At 48.0% G+C, this 19,825-nt stretch overlaps 1 protein-coding gene across 4 annotated transcripts in view; it reads left to right on the plus strand.

The window, feature by feature from the left end:
- The first annotated feature begins 13,473 nt into the window (after window positions 1-13,473).
- CMTM7 (CKLF like MARVEL transmembrane domain containing 7) overlaps window positions 13,474-19,825 on the plus strand; it is a 79,420-nt gene continuing 73,068 nt past the window's right edge. For all 4 annotated transcript variants that reach the window (XM_080800097.1, XM_080800098.1, XM_080800099.1 and 1 more), the window contains exon 1: window positions 13,474-13,661. In XM_080800097.1, coding sequence (XP_080656223.1) covers window positions 13,509-13,661 — 153 coding nt within the window. In that variant the 5' untranslated portion in view covers window positions 13,474-13,508. The remainder of the gene's footprint in view (window positions 13,662-19,825) is intronic.

Raw genomic sequence — 19,825 nt, forward strand, 5'->3', positions numbered from 1 at the left:
GGTAAGGTGTCTGATTTGAGAAAGGGGACCTACTGCCAAAGCCCGGGGTTGGGGGCTGTGGGTAAATCTTTATCCTCACAAGGCTACCCAGTGGTAGTATTGTCCAGACACCCTTGTCCACAGCCACCAGGCCAGGATAGGAGGAGAGACCTGTCTCCCCGAGGCTGGGGGGGTGGGTGGCCATCAGCAGCCACGATTCCTACATGCCAACCAGCTGGCGCAGAAGGCATCTCATGAGACAGGGCCTTGGAGCTCGGTAACAAGCTCGCCCTGAGTGATGCTGCCGAGTGCCCAGACTGATGGACTGTGTGGTCATTGTTTCCTAATATATATTAAAATAAGTGTATAACCATTTAACCGATAGATACTTGAAGGTACCTTAAGATACCTGCTGACCCCACAGTGACACATGTACCGTACTTTGTGGAAAATACCTGACCAAGACGTCTCCAGTCTCCAGAACTTACATTTTGTGGCCCCGTTGTTAGAGACTGTCAGATGGTGGGAAGAACCCCAGGCAGCTAGGCAGGTGTGTGTTGAGGCAGGGTGGTTCTTGCTGGCACGGCAGTGTATCTTGGGTAATTTTTTCAATGTGGGCTTCTGTTGAAAAACAAAAAACCACAGAAACATTAGTATAGTTGACGACAGTGAAAAGTCTTAGTTGCTCGTGCTCTGTGGGCATAACTCCCGTGGCCTCCAGTCTCCCAGCGCTGTTTCTCTCCCGTGTCAGTTGTTTGGTTGGTCTTCCTGTTTAACTTCTTCTTCTCCTAGTTCTTCTCCTAGTTCTGTTTACCTCTATATAGGAGAGTTGAGATTGCTTCAGTGACTAACACCCACCACAGACCCACCCACAGTTCTGGACCCAAATAGCTAGTGGGGAGGGGGTGCACCAGGCATAAGGTGAGTGTGGGGTCCTGATGGGTGGGAGTGGGTGGGTGTTGGGGGGATGAAGGGGGCCACTCTGAGTCCAACGTGCAGATGACCTGGACTGCAGTCCAAGGGAAGCAGCATCTCCAGCCATCACCAGGACACCCTCCCAACTTGCCTGATTTTGCAAGAAAAGCTGAAATCACTAGCCAGAATTGGTGTGCTCTGCCTCTCTGTTCATCTCTCTCTCTCTCACTCACTCACAAAGGCATATCCATCTTCCATATACTTTGTGTGTTTTTAAGTATGTCTCATTGCAACCAAAGCTCCACACAAGGCAGACAAACTGTAACCTCCAGATGTGTCTGTTTCTGGAAACTTCTGGAAACAGTCATCAAAAAAGAAGCCTGTGTTATGTCCTCCCCACCCCCTGTGGGGTGTGTGTGTGTGTGTGTGTGTGTGTGATTTCTATAATCACGGCCCCATTGATAGGCAGTAACTTCTGCAGTGAAAAGTTCCATAAACCGCTTTGAAATGTTCTCCAAAGAGACCACAGCTATAGGTCTTTCTTGAACCAGTAGCACCAAGGAGATCGATTTCAAGAGAACAGTACTTGTTTGTGTCCATGCGGAGGCATTTGGTGTTTGTATTCGTGGTTTTTCAGGAGTTTGACCATTTGTGTGGTCCTGAACGTTTGCTACAAAAACAGAACAAAACCCAGAAATACACGATTTTTTAACTGAAAGGAAATTCTTATTTCCTCTTTTGAATACTGACTTTGTTCTTGAATTTTTAAGTGTGGGTTTTCAGACAACAAAATGATTCTCTGTTGTTCAGATGAAGCTATAAGTTTTGAACTGCTTCAGTTTTTCTCCTAAGAAAGAAAAACAAACAGCCACATGCAATACAGCCAACATAACAAAAAGAATAGGTTTCTGGAGTTTGAAAAGTATTAGTACAGGCACCGTATAAAATGTGCTCAAACTGTTCTCAATCATCCATGCTCACCAGCTGCCCTCCCCAAACCATCATGTATCATGTCCTCTTTGGTGGAGTTGGGTGGGTTTTGAGTTTGATGTATTTACTCACTTATGGCCGATCAATGACACACTTTGGGCAATTAATCTCTCTCCATTGCAAGGTCCAACTCATAGCCCTCAAAAGATAAATATTTAGCCAATATTTGGAAACTATAAGAAAACCTAGAGACAAGACTGTTTAATATCAATTATTTTTGTACATTTGAAAGTTGCTGCTTTCACAGAAAAATCCCTTCAAGCTATCAGCACACAAAAGCATTTAAATACATAAAGTGATCTCTGCATAGAGCACAGACACTTAAAAATACTAATGGAAGATACAGCCCTGGGTAGAAAATCAATTTAAAGTCTGTATTTCTATCCCCTAGACGATTATCATTTTAATTGAAAAGATGGATTTTTCACAGAAAAAAATAATTCAGACGTATAAAGCTGGGACGTGTGAGCACGCACATACTCTGTAGGACGACAACCTAAGAAGCATTTGCTCACCTGGTCTTACATGGAATTTCTGGCAGTGTGCTGCTGCCAACTGTGGGTTCCAGTGAAGGAAGGTAGGAGGACTGTCCCCATGTGGCTGACTGAGAGTAATGGGCAAGATTAGAATAAATCTGCTTACAAGTTAGAGGGTAGGTGAACTTAGGTGTTTGCTATACAGAAGAGGACGGGGTTTGAGTGAAAATGCTCGGCAACCGAGAGGTGATGACTCCAGAAACTGAGGAAGGTGGCCAGCGTGAAAGTTGTTGACCCAAAAGACATTGCGTTGGGAAGGTATGTTTTGAGAAAACTTGAATGTCAACGACAGAGGTTTTTTCTCCCTGGAATATTCAGAGTAACTAAATACGGGAAGTAGTGGACCTCATCACTGCCCGGCCCACATCTCTTCTCCCTCCTCTTGTCGTCTTAGTTTTTTTTATTCAGTAAACACACACCCACTTCTGCCCCAGCTTCTTGAGGGAAGCTGACTCCACCAGGACCCTGGAACAGGGGACCTGTGGCTCTAAGCTAATTGTACCCCCTGGCCACACCGATTGGTTCAGGGATGGGCATGTGACTCAGGGCTTGCTGGTTGCGGAATTCTGAGGAAATAAGTAGGTGGGGAAATTGTTGGTAAATATTTTGTGACCACAAGGGGGAGCCAGTCATAGGATGAAGGTGACTGGAAGGAAGGGTAATGGGATGGAAAGAAACTTCTTGGTTACATCATTGACCCACTGAATCCATGCTGTCAGACTCTGGGCTTTGCAATGACATGAGCAATTATACTCACTTTGCTTAAACTAATTCTTGTTACTTCCAACAGCAGGCATCCTAACCAATGCACAGGATGTCCTGGCACATGGCTTTCAAGCAAATGTGTAATGCCTTGGTTCTGATGTACTTTCCAGTAGTCACCACAGGCTCTAAGGAGATGACAGTAATGATGGTGTAGGTCAATGTTAGTTCCAGTACTATTTAGCAGTAGAAAGGTAGAAAAATGGAGCTCCTTGGGTGACACAGTGAGTTAAGCGTCTGACTATTGGTTTCGGCTGAGGTCATGATGTCAGGGTCATGAGATTGAGCCCCAGGACGGGCTCCGTGCTTAGCAGAGATCTCCTTGGGATTCTCTCTCTCCCTCTGCCCCTCCCCACACGTGCCCGAGCTCTCTCTCACTCTCAAATAAATAAATGTTTAAAAAAAAAAAAAAGAGTGGCGGGGTTGGGGGAGAAAGGAAGGTTTGAGAGTCTGCTTGAGAGACTGGCTCAGGCCTTTCCAAAGCTGTTGTTTAAGGATGGTGATAACATGGAAGGATCCTAGGAAGAGAAACAGCAGGGGAATGGGCACTCAAAGGAGGTTTCATGACCTGACTTTGGCCATTGCAATATTAAGACTGCCTATGAAGGAAACATGAACAGTACAGCCTCCTATCATTTTAACTTATAATGAAAACTCTCCTTTCTTGCATCTCAAAGACAATTAGTCATCTAATTAGCCATTGAGAGATGGCTTCCTTCTCTGGAAGTAAGTTGGCCCTTAGTGCCAAAGAAACTAACCCAGTAAGAGTGAGGGTTAGTTGGACACCTAGGTGGCTCAGTTGATTAAGCATCTGCCTTCAGCTCAGGTCATGATCCCAGGGTCCTGGGATCGAGCCCTGTGTTGGGCTTCCTGCTAGATGGGAAGTCTGCTTCTCCCTCTTCCACTCCCCCTGCTTGTGCCCTCTTTCTCTCTGTCTCTCTCTCTCTCTGTCATTATTTATATTGACATTATATATTATCATTATATTTATTTTTAAAAAGATAAAGTTAATTTTAAAAGAAAAATACTAGGGGGCCTTTTGAAATGTCCTGAGGCCCCTGTCCTCCTCTGCCATACTGTCGAATGGTTTATTCCTGTCTTTCTCCCATCTGGTCTGCGATGTGTTGCATGGGCAAAGTAGTACATTTTCATCTCCATCTACCCTCTGGAGCTCAGCGTGGTGTGTGGACCATAGTACGTGTTCAGTAAATGCCGGCCGCAGTGAAGATGCTGGGACATGACTGCAGAGTCCCAGAAGACCTCAAAGGATCCCCAGGTTAGAAGACAAAGAAGCTGAGTGTGGCTGTGAAGCCGGGGCTGTCATTGTTAGGTAGATGGGTACCACCTGTCTTTGGTAATAAAGTATTTACAAATATAAGGAATAAATTGCTTTTCATGCTAATGTTTTCTACCAGAATCAGCATTCTTTCTGTGAAGTAACCGGGGGCGGGGGGTGGTGCCGGAGAAGAGGTGGGGGCAGGAGAGGGGAGAGGCTGGGCGAGTGAGTGCTCTGCGCATGACAGGGGGCCCAGCACTGAGTGGGCCACCAGGGACCTCCCTGCAGGTGAGGGGCTGAATCTGTGGCTCCACTCATGGTGCCTGAAAACTAAGGTCAGAAAGCACTTAGTCATGAGAGCCACTGGCTGGTTAGGTTAGGGCGAGGTACCTGGGAAAACACCCAACTAGCTGATTGGTTTCTGGAAGGCATAAATGACTAATTACCGAACAATCTCCAACCACTTAATGATACAGCCTTAGGTTGAACTCTTATGAACTTGCCAAATTAGACACTTTGACCTACAGAAATTTCATATGAATCAGCTTACAATTTTATACTTGACGAGTTGCTTTCATACAGGTGTCAGTTGTCCTCAGAACATCGGTGTCTTAGAGAAAGCAGGTGTCCACAGCCGCATTTATCTGATAAGGACAGTTGAGACTTCGTTAGGTATCAGTGGTTTGTCCTAGGTTACACCGCGAGTAATTGGAAGAGCCTGGGCTGACCTTTGCAGGTCTTCTTACCCCTGTCTGCAGCTCCCCCCGCCCAGCCACCTGAAAAAATCAGTAGTGGGAGGAAAAGAAGAAGGTGGAAACTGCACAGGGTGGGGGAATAAGGTGGTACAACATTTCCAGAAATTTCTTTGGCAGTACATATGTAGAGCCTTAAAAATACGCTCTCCCTTGGATTTGGGCATGCTTCTCTTAGGAGCCTGAGGTTCATGCACAAAGATGTTAATCCTGGCCTTATCTATAGCAGGAAAACAACAACAACAACAACAACTACAGGGGTGCCGAACTGGCTCAGTCGATAGAACTGCAACTCTTGTTTGCAGGGTCATGAGTTTGAGCTCTGCATGTAGCATAGAGTTGTCTTAAAATAAAAACAAAAATTAAAAAGGCATTAGCCTAAAACCCTAACAGAAGAATGGTTAAATAAATAAGTCCATTGAATGAGCCTTTAGAAATGAATGCACTAAACCCACTCCCTCCCACATTTATTCCAAATCAGAATTGATTAGCGCCATCATTAATGATTTAACTTTGTATTTTTAACACCCTTCGCAAGCTGTGCTGAACTGCGCTTGCTAAATTGGTTATTAAACTGAAGATCAGTTGTTAAAGGGCTGTCTTTCTAAAATTACATAATGGAGAAAAATAAGTCCTTTATGAACACACAAATCAATGCTGCGACTGAAAACTGAGGAATTTTTATTAGAGCGCATCGATAGTATCACTTGGAGTTGACAAAAGGCAGAGCAAACCAAATTATAAAGAGTGGTGGGATCATGGGGTGATTTTTATTTTCTTCGTTGTTTTGAATCTCTCCGAATTTTCTATAAAGAGCAGGAAATACATTCATAATCGGGAAATAGCAAATATTTTTCAGTCGAAGACAAGAGCAGGCAGCGGTTTCAAGGAGGTTGGAAAAACCAGGATCCTCATTAGTGGGAGAATTAACATCTTCACCTCCCAGTTATGAAGGTGGACCCGTGGCCCCCAGAGCAATTGCATGAAAACCATTCAGGGGACTATACCCATCGTCCGTCTCCATTTGAAGGGAAGCAGAATCCTCTTTGGACATTTCTCTCATTTATGAAAGATTCCATGGAGAAAGTAGGAAAAAGAGCCTCTCCCCTCTCCTGCCCCCATCTCTTCTCCCTCCCCCCTCCCCCTGATAACTTCATAGAAGGAATAGTGATTATGGTAGAAAACATTAGCATGAAAAGCAAACTATTCCTTGTATTTGTATGTTACTTTGTTACCAAAGACAGGGGGTACCCATCCCCTTAACAAAGAGAAACGCTGACCTTCAGACAACCTCACCTCTGGGCAGACCCGCAGCCAGACTCCCATCCATGCCCTTACTCCAGAGGTCAAGCAGACAAAACCAGGAGCTTCGTGCAGACACTCCACTACATAAGGAAATAAGGTGTCCTCCCCCTGCCCTACCACTCCTAAAATGCACAGCCGCAAAGCATGGGGAACCTGCTCGTCTGTAAGGTACAGCCACAGGAAGGAGGCATGGCAAGCACACAGGAAATAAACAAAATGAGAGAAAACTCTCCCAGACTGGGCTTCACTGCCTGATGCGTGAAACGTCACCGTGTGCGCACTGGCCGACAGCAAACCTCACCTCGCCAATCATATTGGAGCAGACAAACATCAGTGGCTATCAGTCTGCTCAGTGACAACCCACCATATGGTGGCTTTTCTAGAAACACGCTGGGCAGGAGTGGGAGAGAATGAGAAGCCACCTGTGCAATTTCAGGCCAAATTCTCAAATGCAGGCTGGAACGGAGGACAAACAGCTGGGCCAGCAAGCGCTAGCAGTCGTTCTTGTCCTTCAGTTATGCACGGACCTCTCTTTTGGTTTCCTGTAGGACATGGGACAAGGCACATAAACGGGATGAGGGTTATAAGCCAAATGGGCAAGCATGAACCAAAGGCAGCCCTGCGGTTTTTGTTTTTTGTTTTTTTGTGGGTTTTTTTTTGGGGGGGGTGGGGGGTGTTTGGGTTTTTGCTTTTGTTTTGTTTTGTTGTCTTTTGCTAGGTCCTGGCTTACAATGCTGTTTGCACCTGTTTGCCAGTGCCCTAACCTGCCAGCCCCAACCAGTTTTCATCCCAGCCTGTTTCACATTCCACTAACCTGTACCAAATGTCCAAACAAGCATAATCTCATTTAGTGTAGCCTCACAGCAGCCTTGGGAGGAAAGCTGCGTTGCCCTCCGCTTTGCTGATATGGAGATTCATGCTCAGAGCGGCTCCAAGGCTCCTGGACACCAAGGACAGCTACCTCTGAGTCCAGTGCTCTTTCCATGCTACTCTTTTCTTGACTCTCTAGATATAGTTTCTCTCACTTTTTCCCCATTGCCAAGTAGAGGATAATTCTGTATGCACAACGAAGAATGCAGATGGAGCATGCGTGTTCAGACTTGATTTTGCTTGAATACAACAGTGAAATTGATCTGACCTGTTTAATGAGAATCACAATTATTCTTGGGCTACCTAGCAATTAAACATAAATAAGTGGTAAATGGTTTGTCTACTATCAAATAGAAAAATAATAAATATACACTATTTTGTGCCGGGCATTGTAATTAGTGCTGAGGGTGTCAGGATAAAGGCCAAGAAGAGCCTGCATACTTCAGAGGACTTGCTATGTGCTCGGCATAGTGCCGAGAGTTTTCCATGCTTTAATTTATCGAATCTTCATGGAAGGCATGGCAGGGTGTATTTTCAAAAGATGACTTGTCAATGTCACCATACAACTTCCTAATCAAATGGTGGAGATTATTTTACAACCTTCTAGAATCTGGGCAGGTCCTGTGAACTCATTAACCAGTAGAATATGGAGGAATCGATTACGTGCCAGCCCCAGGCGTAGCCTTTAACGGGCCTGGCATCATCCTTGCCCTGCCTCCTGGAATGTTCGCTGCAGTGCTCCCTCTCAGAACCCCGCTGTCATGATCTGAGAAGCCCAAGCCACGTGGAGAGGCCACATGCAGGCACTCCATGTGACAGCCATAGCTGAGCTCCCCATCCACAGCCAGCATCAACTGCCAGACATGGGAGAGAAACTTCTAGAACACCCAGCACAATAGAGCCTTCACATGACTCAAGCCCTGACTCCCATCTGATTCCCACTGCATGAGACTCCAAGGGAGAATGGCACGGCTAAACCAGGTCAAATCATGGGAACCATATGAGATAGTAATGAACATTTGTAAGTCCCGAACCTCTGGGTAGTTTGCTGTGCCGCAGATGATAACTGGATTAGGAAGTATAGGTCCAAGTTTTCATCCTCATTTTACAGATAGGGAAACAGTGTCCCAGGGGGCCTCAGAAACTTCCCAAATTCACAGACTAGTAGGTGGCAGAGTTAGGAATCAAACCCAAGGCAGCATGACCTTGACTGCGGATTTTCCACAAGTAATTCCTTCCTGCTAGGCTCTTCCCGTCTAGGAAGAGAGCTAAGCCTGAAGTGTGGTGCACAAAGATATCTGCAATGTAGGTGCAGGACTGGGTGAACACACAGGAGGGGACCTGCCTGTCTTTGCCATGTTGTCTCGCCACCTCTTCAGCCTCATCTAACATGACGGGGCTTCCCCTCCTTTGGACCCCCGTGCTCAAGCCTCGATAAACTTCATGTCCTCTGATACATCATGCCTCTGAGTATTTATCTGAACTCTCTTCTCCAGCTACCAATAGCTGGTTAACGGCTCATTATCCTTTCATGTGTGGTTAAGATGGCCCCTCCTCCAGGAAGCCTTCCCTGAGTTGACAATCATAGCTCCCTCTGTTACCTGACTCCATTCCCCCATACTGTTACTGGCTACAAACTCCCTGGGTAAGAGAGTTCCTCTTCTATGAATTGTTCTGCTTGGCATGTGGAAGGGTCATGACACATGAGTCACAAATAACTAAGTAAATCCTCTTTCTCCCCCTCCTCCCCTTCCCAGTGAAATTTTCCCCCAGAAACTCTCAGTTACTCAGATTGTCTGACATCCTATTACAGATCCAAGAAGTCTTTTATTTCACCCTTAGAAATGGTCTCTGATGCTTATGGTTATGGAAATAGCAACCCACTGGGGGTCCCTCAGCCTCCAGGTGGTGGCGTCTTCTTGTTTAAATACATAAGGACATAAGGAAGAATTACTTTTGAATGTTTGGTGGACCTCTCCAGTGCAACCTTCTGGACGTGGAATTTTCTTTATCTTTTCTTGTCTCTTTTACTTTTAAGAAATCTCTATACCCAACATGGGGCTCAAACTCACAGCCTGGAGATCAAAAGTTGCATGCTCTACCAACTGAGCCAGCCAGGCACCCCTTGAAGTAATAACTTAAAAAAAAAAAAGATTTATTTATTTATTCGAGAGAGCATGTGTGTGCATGTGTGTGTGAGTGGGGTTAGAGGGGAAGAGAGAGACTCTTCACGCAGACTGCTGAGTTCAGAGCCTGACAGGCTCCTCCCCATGACCCATGAGATCACGACCTGAGCCCAAACCAAGAATTAGACACTTAACCGATAGAGCCACCCAGGCACTCCTGGAATAATAACTTAAAAAAAAAAAAAGTAACGTTTATTACTATGAGCCAAACACTATTGGAGGCGCTGTCCGTCTATATCATCCCATTCATGTCTCACAGTTGCCCTTGGGGTCAGTTCTGCTGTTGTTCCTCTTTACAGATGAGGAAATGGAAGCTCAGAGAGGTTGGGTAACTTGCCCAAGGACACATATCTACAAGGGATGGAACCAGGAGCCAAACTCAGGGGCTTTGGTTCCCAAGTCCTGCCCCTCAGCCACACAGCCAGGTAGCAGGAACAAAAGTTCGGGGGTCCCACCCAGAGCCAAGAACCAGGTTTCTTATTGGCCCACAATAATGGGAATACACTGCTGTCCATCCGCTGGGTTTCAGCCACTCTGTTCCACTGAACCCTCTGTCCCTCCCATGGCCCTCAGCCTCACAACTTCTGCCTTCTCTCTTGTGGTCCTGTGACTTCTGCTGCCTCTCCTTGCCAACTGCTAATCCCTCCCAGTGCCTCCAAGTCAGACTCCTCAACACAGAGGCTCTGATGTGCTTCTGTTGGGCAAAACTCCCATGTCAGGCCCCTCCAAATGCTGCTGGCCGACCCCATAACGGGCTGCTCCTGGCTCATGGGCCATCCTGGTCCAAATGGATGTTGCCAAGAGGTTAGGGACGTCTGATGTTCCTCAGAAGGGTCTGAAAGTCCAGTTGGGTCTCAGAGCCTAAGAAACTTCTAAAACTTCAACTCAAAAAGGACTTAAAAGGCAGGTGTTAGGGGCACCTGGGTGGCTCAGTGGGTTAAAGCCTCTGCCTTCGGCTCGGGTCATAATCCCAGGGTCCTGGGATCGAGCCCCACATCGGGCTCTCTGCTCCGCGGGGAGCCTGCTTCCTCCTTTCTCTCTGCCTCTCTGCCTACTTGTGATCTCTGTCAAATAAATAAATAAGATATTATTTTTTTTTAAAGGGCAGTTACTAGAAGAGTGTCATGGACATGGATGTTTTTGCCCTCCTGTCTCAGGTTGGGCTGCCCTAACGAGATACCATAAACTGGGGGCCTTAAACGACGTACATTGATTGTTCTCACAGTCTTGGAGTCTGGGAAGTCCATGGTAAAGGTGTTAGCCAATTCTGTTTCTGTTGGGAGCTCTTTTCCTAGCTTGCAGATAGCAGCCTTCTTGCTGTGTTTTCCCATGGCAGAGAGGGAGGGAAAGAACTCTCTGGTGTCTCTAATAAGGTCACTAATGCCATGGGTACTAATCCCCTCATGACCTCATCCAACCCTAATTACATCTCTAAGGCCCCATCTCCAAATACCAAAACACTGGAGGTTAGCACTTAAGTGTATGAATTTGTGGGGGCTGCCTTCAGTGTATAACACTGCCTAATATTCATTCTCCTTTCTGGGACCTGCACCCTGATTTTCCTCTTGGGAACCACCCCTCCCCTCCCCCACGCAGTTCCTGTGGTCCTGGAGAACCACCCACATGCAGTTACTTGGGTAGGTAGAAATTGCCCTGTCCAATGAACATATCTACCCCCTGGATATAATAATCATTATATTTAAGAGAACCATGACCTATATTTGGACCAATCAGAGGGCCTGCTATAGGTTGAATTATGCCACCCCCCAAAATTCATATGTTGAAATCCTAGCCCTTGATGTGACTGTATTTGGAAATGGGGCCTTATGAGAGATAGTTGAGGTTAAATGAGATCACAAGGGTGGGGCCCTAATCCCATAGGATTGGTGTCCTTATAAGAAGAGGAAGAGACCCCAGACCTCCCCCCAACCCAACTCTTTGTCTCTCACCCCCAGTCCCTATGCACAGAGGGGTGAGGACATGTGAGGACCCAGTGAGAGGGTGAGTGTCTACGATCCAGGAAGAGAGGCCTCGCCGGAAATCAGCTCTGATGGCCCCTCAATCTTGGACTTCCTGCCTCCAGAACTATAAGAACAGAAGTCCTGAGCATGCCTGATTTGAACTCTTGGTTCTGCCCGTGCCTGAACTAGGTCTCATGTCTGCATCCCGCATTTACACAAGCTAATGAATTCTTTTTGCCTGAGTTTGGTTTCTGTCACTTGCAACCAAAAGCACTGTGACTGATACAGAGTCAACTCTCATTTTATTATGTTCTTTCAGTATATCTGACCAGAGAAGTCATCATAATTACATTGGTGTAAATGAGTTGTAGTCAGACAGTGACACAATAATTGAAGCCTTAGAACCTACACTCCCTCAGGGCAGGTGAACAGAGAACTTGGGAATTCTTGAATTCTCACCAGCTGCTTGGAGATCATGCGTCTGTTTGGCTTTCTCCCAGAGTGTGAAATCTTTAAGTGGGGTTAGGGAGTCCTCTACCTAAGCCCTTGCTCCTCCAAGGGACAGCCCTTCCCACCAAGAGGCATCACACCAGTGTAGAAATCTCTGTATTCATGGTAGCAGGTCCGATCTATGGAGTCTTTTCTTGCACACCAGGCTGGCACATCGGCCAAGAACCTTGCTCAAGTTTTTTTTTTAAGATTTTATTTATTTATTCAGAGAGAGACACAAGTAGACAGAGAGATCACAAGTAGGCAGAAAGGCCCGCAGAGAGAGAAGGGGAAGCAGGCTCCCTGCTGAGCAGAGAGCCGGATGTGGACCTGGATCCCAGGACCCTGAGATCATGACCTGAGCTGAAGGCAGAAGCTTTAACCCACTGAGCCACCCAGGCGCCCCTTTCACAGCTTCTAATGAAAGTAAACGTAGGCTCACCTTGTGACCCAGTAAGTCCACTCACAGGTATTTACCCCAGAGAAGTGAGAGCTTAACTCCACCAAAAGGAACAAAACTTTCCAGAATGTTCACCACAGCTTTATTAGGTACAACAGGAAAATCTCAAATGCAGTGTTGAGTGAAAGAAGCCAGACACAGGGGCGCCTGGGTGGCTCAGTGGGTTAAAGCCTCTGCCTTCGGCTCAGGTCATGATCCCAGGGTCCTGGAATCGAGCCCCTGCATTGGGCTCTCTGCTCAGCGGGGAGCCTGCTTCCTCCCTTCTCTCTCTCTGCCTGCCTCTCTGCCTACTTGTGATCTGTCAAATAAATAAATAAAATCTTAAAAAAAAAAAAAAAGAAGAAGCCAGACACAAATGAGACTACTCGGTACTATTCCAAGTATAGCAAGTCCAGAAACAGGCAAATCAAATCTATAATGACAGAAAGCAAAATAGTGTGGTTGCCTCAGGCTTGGGGGTCAGGGGTGCCAAGAGGGAAGGTAGATTGGGAAGAAGCACAAGGGATCTTTTGGGGGGTATTGGCACGTTCTATTGATCTGGTGGTTACACAGGTGTGCACATAAAGTAATGGAAAAGTAAGGGAAAGTAATGGAGCTGAGCCCGGAGGGTTTGCGCACTTCAGTGGGTATAAGTTACACTTGAGTCAAGGCCTCTTCCCACACGTCCGCAGCCACGCCCACACAAAACCCCCGGAGGCCCAGATCCAGCAGCGGCCGGGCCCTGCCCGCTCCCTCCAGGCTAGCTTCCGCGCCTCCGCGACGGCAGGGAGGCCGCGCTCTCCCGGGAAAGCGCCGGCCCGACCCCCTGTCCAACTGTGTCCCGCCGAGGCGGGACCGCCGTCTCCCGCGCGGGTCCCGGACGCGTGCGCCCCGCCCCCACCAGCGCCCAGCGACCGCACGCCCGGGCCCGCTCCGCCCCGGCCCCGCCCCCGGCCCGCCCCGGCCCGCCCCGGCCCGCCCCGCCCCGCTTATCTGGCCGGTCAGCCGCGGCCGGGGAGGCGGCCGGCGGGCGGGCAGGGGCCGCGCGATGTCGCACGGAGCCGGGCTCGTCCGCACCACGTGCAGCAGCGGCGGCGGCCCCGGGGCCGGCGTGGGACAGCCGAGCGCGAGGCCCTCGGAGGGGCCGCTGGACCCCGTCTACCCCCGCACGTACTCGGCCCTGCTGAAGGTGGCGCAGATGGTAAGAGAGGCCGGGGACGCGGGGCCGGGGTCTCGCGGAGAGGCGGGGCAGGAAGGGGAGCCGGGCGGTGGCGCGCGGGGCGGCTGGAGCCGGGCGGAGCCCGCCGGAGCATCGCGCGGCGGGCGGGGCGGGGCACGGCGCAGCCACAGTGAAGTTCGGGGAGGGCTTCCTTCGGAAAGTTGGGTGCGCTGCCCCGGCCCTGGAACTCAGCCGCGACGCCGCCCTCGCTCCCGCGGACGCAGGTCTCCAGGACCCCAGGCTTTTTCCAGCCAGCCCTCTGCGGGGCCCGGCCCGCTTTCCAACAGAAAGCGCAGGCAAAAGTTGCTTTTCCTCTTCCTTCCTCTTCTCTGGGCCGCGCCGCTTCGAACCCGAGCCGGGGGTGTTAGAGTCGCCAGGCGGGGCGCTGAGGCGGCGAAACCCGTCCTTCTCCCCCTCGAGGCCTCCTCTTTCCTCCCAACCGGAGAGAGCAGGGTTGCCCTGCTCTGGGCGCAGTTTCGCAGAGGAGAGGAAGTCCGAAGTTCTCAGTTCCCTGGTGGGGAAACGGAATGGGGACCCTCGGAGACAGCCGTCCTAGACCCCCGACCTCTCAAGTTCAAGGGAGGGTCCGGGTCTCAGGGGGCCGCTGGAAGGCGGAGGATTGATGGGGAAGCGACGTTTTGAGGAGCTGTGCACTAGTCCTCCTGCTAACTGTAGGATGTATCCAACCCTGTATTTACTGTTTTTTCCTGTATATACATACTTATGATAAGGTTTAATTTATCAGTTAGGCATAATAGGAGATTAACAATGACTAATAATAAAATAGAACAATTATAACTATATGCTGGAATAAAAAGTATGTAAATGTGGTCTCTCGCTCTCAAAATGCCTTTTTGTACGAACTCACTCTTCTTGTGCTGATGTGAGATGAAAAAATGCCTGACGGATGAGATAAAGCATTGTGACATAGCATTAGACTGCTATTGATCTTCTGACGAATCAGCAGAGCAGAGGGTCATCTGCTTCTGCTCTATGGTTGACTGTGGGTAATTTAGCAAAACTGTGGATGGGCGGTGCTGGGGAGTCCTCATTTGGGAGAGCCAGAGTCACCGGAATGGGGAGTCATCTATGAAGCCTGGCAGGCTGCAGGTCTGAGCCCTGAGTAGGACGAGCGCAGTGCAGGTGGTGGCCTCCACCAAGGCTGATGTCATCTGGCCTCTTCTCTTGTTCCCCACTCTTCTTTTTCCCCATTTTTTTTCTTCTTTAAACACATTTGCATCTTAAACACCTTTCCCATTCGTCTGATGTGTATTGTGAAACTAGGTTGGGCTCTTGGTGAGTCCACTCATTGTAATGTTTGCAGCAAGCTTGGTGGCGGGGGAAGTGGTAGTTTTGAAGAGGCGTGTGGAGGAAAGAAGGTGAGCATAGGGACAAGGTTATGCAGCCAGAAGCCGGTGTTTGCTACAGTGGGCCAGTCCCAGGATGCTGGACACTGTGAGAGCTTGCCCATGAATCTGCCGCCCTTTGTTCTGGTGTGTGTTAAGGGGGCTCTCATTTCCTGCTCAGGCCAGATCTGAAGGGAGGGGGACTGAGTTCTCTTTTCTCTAAGAAGGGTGTCTAGATGGACCAAAAATCAGGAAGTGTTAGCTATGAACAACAACACATTGTGCTGAGGAGTGTTGGTTTTGAGCCGGGCATTTTTTTGACTCACATTAAGACTGCTGATCAAGCCAAATAGAGGGGACCAGCCTACCTCTTCATCCTTAAAAGGTGAGCAGGAATGAGACAGACCCTAATGGAGACTGGAAGACATGTCATGAATCAAATTAGTTCGGTGGCCAAAAATTAGGACCAGAAGGACCACTTCTTCTGGTCCATGAGTTTCATGGACAAAGGTAATGGATTTAAGAAGGCTCCATGTTGGTCCATGAGTTTGGTGGGTAAAGTTTGTGGAGAAGAGAAAGCTCCATTTCATTGAAAGTTCCTCAACTAGCCTCTTTGCCTGTGGCTCTTATGCTGGGTTGCAGGTAACAGTCACAGGGCCTGTTGTTCCATAGAAGGGAACAAACACCTAAGAGAACATCTTCTCCATTGTACCCCTTAAAACCATCTTCACGGGATTCTAATGCCTTCTTCCTTCCCTGAGGAGGCCCCTGTGATTGCAGGCTGGCTTGAGCCGACCCCTTGGAAGTGAACTTGTCCTTGCAGGATGGTCATATAGAGAGACTCTTCAGAGTTGTCTACCTGGGCCTCTTGTCTAATTCTTTCCCATTCTCCTCCTCTTCCTCTTCTCTTGGGGCCTGCATGGACATTTGACATTCTTTCATCTTTTTGCCAGAAACATGTGCATAGCCAGGAGTTAACCACATTGGGGAAGGGCAGATGCAGCTAAAATGGTGCCACCAGTGGGCACTCTACCACCGACATCTCATTTGCATCCTGAAAAGGCTGACCTGAATGTCCTAGACTTCCCATAAAGTGTTTTCCTCATGGTCTAATCAGCAGACCTGTCAATATATTACCTTAAGAAATCATTGAGGGGTGCCTGGGTGGCTCAGTGGGTTAAAGCCTCTGCCTTCGGCTCGGGTCGTGATCCCAGAGTCCTGGGAACGAGCCCCGCATCGGGCTCTCTGCTCAGCAGGGAGCCTGCTTCCCCCTCTCTCTCTGCCTGCCTCTCTGCCTACTTGTGATCTCTGTCAAATAAATAAATAAAATCTTAAAAAAAAAAAGAAAAGAAATCATTGAAAAGACTGTTCCCTTTGAGAACAACTTCCTTTCTTTGCTTTGCATCTCTCCTGGGTCCACCAGTACCAGAAAATGAGGAGAGATAACGGAAAGAAAGTGAGTTTCTTAGTGAATGTTAGTACTTGTCACTTTAATGAATCTTTATAATCTTGTGGCTTCAGTAGTTTGGTTTCTTGGGTCTCCCTCTTTAGACAAGAGACTGTCACACTTGGTGACCCTAAAGGAGGGGGTTTCTTTGTTGTTGTTAATAGCTCTGCTTTTTGAACCCGATCATTGTTCTTTGTAAGGCACTAGGGAGGCATGCCTGGGTGGCTCAGTTGGTTAGGCATCTGCCTTCGGCTAATCCTAATCCTAACCTGAGCCGAAGGCAGACACCTAAACCGACAGAGCCACCCAGGCACCCCAAAAGACTACATATTCTATGATTCCACTAATTAACATGGGATGTCCAGAACAGGTAAATTTCTAGAGACAGAAAGTCGGGTAGTGGTTGCTCAGGGCTGAGGAGTTTGGGAGCAATGGGGAGTGGCTGCTAAGAGGTAGGTGGTTTCTTTTTGGATGAGGAAAATGTTCTAAAATGGATTGTGGTGATGGTTGCACAACCCTGTGAATATACTAAAAACCATTGGTTTGTAGACTTTAAATGTGTGAATTGTATCTCCATAAAGCTGCTAAAAGGAAATCTAGGAAAGAGTTCGGAGGGGGCTCTGTGTGATGGGTGTGGGAGCACCGCAACACAGGAAACTCCCCGGCCGTCCTCCCCGTCCACTACTGGACAGAGGAATGTCCCCTGCAGACCTCACAGAATCTGAGCCCGAGGGCGGTGCCCTGAGGTCCGGAGGGGTCCAGATGGCCCTGTGTGTGACCTCGCCAGCATTCCTCATCAGTTCAGTTGTTCAGCAGACACTCATGAGTGCCATGTTCATCTTCATTTCTGTGGGAGCAGGGGGCTGTGACAAAGCCCTTGCCTTCAGGAAGTCTGTGGTTTTGCCGAGGAGACAGACAAGTCCCAAAATTGACGGGTGGGGGAGGTTAAAAAAAGAGTCTGGTTGCCTGCACTAGGAAGGAAGGAGAGAGGCTTGAAACCTTCAAGAAGGTCACATCTGAGTTGAAACTTGAGAGCTGAGTACAGGTTGGTGAGGCTGGGAGTGCACCCTTACCTCTGGAATGTCTTTATTCAGTATGTTTAAGTTGGAGATGAGGGATAGGTTGGGGGTGTTGGAGGGGAAGAGAATACAGCAGGACATGAGGAAGCACTTGGGCAGTCCTGACATCTAGAAGGAGGCATCATCTCATTTCCTGGGTATCTGCTGTGTTCTCATGTGAGGTGCGTGGAAGACAGACCCTTTCTGCGTGTGCAGAGAAACAGAGGCTGTGACATTTGCAGAACCATATGGAAGGAAAATCAGAGTGTGGTTTCACAAGCAGCAAAGATGGAAACTTATATGTCCTCCAGAAGTTTCATTTATTTACTCAGCAAATATTTGAGCACCTGTTGTAGGGTAGAACATGCTGGAAAGAAGAGTAAATAAGGCAGATCAGTCAAATAGGGAAGATAAACATTAATAAAACAATTATAAATCTGTAACTGTAAACTGGGACAAGAGCTCGGAAAAAGAGGTATTAAGTGTCATAGGGAATTAAATGGAGAGTCTGACCTGTCTGGGCGGTAAGGAAGGGCTTCTCTAAGGAAGGGATATTTGAAGAATGAGGGAACAGCATTTCCTGAAGAAGGAGAAACACAGACAGTGACTCTGCAAGTCTGGAAGGAGGAGTATTGCTGTGGTTGGAGGGGAGGGGACAGAGGTGGAAGTGGTTTGGGTGAGACTGGAGAAAAATGCAAGGGCCAGACCCTCAGGGCCTGCAAGATCACCTTGAGGGTATGGTCCTTCATCTAAGAATACCAGGGAAGCATCCTGTCACCATCCACCCACCAAGTGGTGGTTTTCAAACCAGGGCTGTACCGCCCCCTAGAGGTTATTTTGGAACCGTATGGAAACTTTTGGTTGCGGCAGGGTTTAGGATCATATTATATATATACATTTTATTCATTTCAGGATAATAATAAGAGCATTGCCAATATTTAGTATCCTAAAGAGATGTTTTATCTGGAAGAAGCTTAAAGGAGCCTACGCAGGCTGGGTGGAAACTGAGTGGGGTTGTGAGTCAGGGAAGAGTACACTCAGTTTTCTGGCATGAGAGAGCATTCTAAATACCCTCCAGCAGGCCAGGGCGATTATGAGCTTCACTCTGGAAATTCACAGCCCAGTTCCCAAACAGAATTGGACTGTGGGGGAGCCCAGCCTCTGGTGTAGCTGGGAATGGACTTATGTGTGGAGAATGACCCAGCATAACCCAGAACGGTCCACCCCTCTTTGTTCTGCTTTAGGTCTCTGTAGCAGGGCTGGTGTGTAGCAGGGCAGCACCAGCTGGATTCCCAAATGCAGTCTGCACACCCCTGTCCTACTTCCTGGAAGCCAGAGGGTTAAAGGGGTTAAAGGCAGCGAAGAACCTCACTGCTAAGATTCTTTTACTCGCAGCCCAGTCCTGATCCAAGAACAATTTTCCATCAATAGCCAAACAAATAAAAATAATAAAACATAACAAGTTAGGAGCTTTATTCCCAATGACAGAAGTAATGCTTGTTCTTTGTAGAAATTTGGGGAAACATGGGGCACTTGGGTGGCTCAGTCGTTAAGTGTCCACCTTCAGCTCAGGTCATGGTCCCAAGGTTCTGGGATCAAGCCCCCCATCGGGCTCCCTGCTCAGTGGGAGGCCTGTTTCTCCTTCTCCCACTCCCCCTGCTTGTGTTTCCTCTCTCGCTCTCTCCTTCTCTCTGTCAAATAAATTAAAAAAAAAAAAGAAAGAAAGAAACTTGGGGAAACACACAAAAAAAGCAGTCTCATTCTCTCTTTTCTAAAATTAGTCTTTAAAGTAAAATCTTATACCATTTCATAGTAGACATCTATGGGGTAGTTTCTTTCTTTTTTTTTTTTTTTTAAAGATCTTGCTTATTTGATAGAGAGCACGAGCATGGGGGAGAGGCAGAAGGAGAGGGAGAAGCAGGGAGCCCCATGTGTAGCCTGATCCCAGAACCCTGGGATCATGACCTGAGCCACAGGCAGACACTTAACTGACTGAGCCACCCAGGGCCCCTGTTTTGTTTTATATAGAAAATTAGAATGACATATATCTATTTTGTAAAATGCCTTTTTTTTTTTGGCTTAATATTCGATAGATGTTTTCTTGTGTCACTTAATATTTGTCTGCCATTTGTTTTTTAACAGCATCACTGTAGCCAGTCATGTCTGTACCACGGTCTGGGTGAACAACCCCCTCCCCCTTGTTGTGGCTCAGAAAGCTTCCAGTTCTGTCCATGTGCAAACAAAGCCTCGGTGAACTTCTTGTAGAGAAGTCCTGGTATACACATCCCTAAATCC

This window comes from Martes martes (assembly GCF_963455335.1).
Source record: "Martes martes genome assembly, chromosome: 1".
Lineage (NCBI taxonomy): Eukaryota > Metazoa > Chordata > Mammalia > Carnivora > Mustelidae > Martes > Martes martes.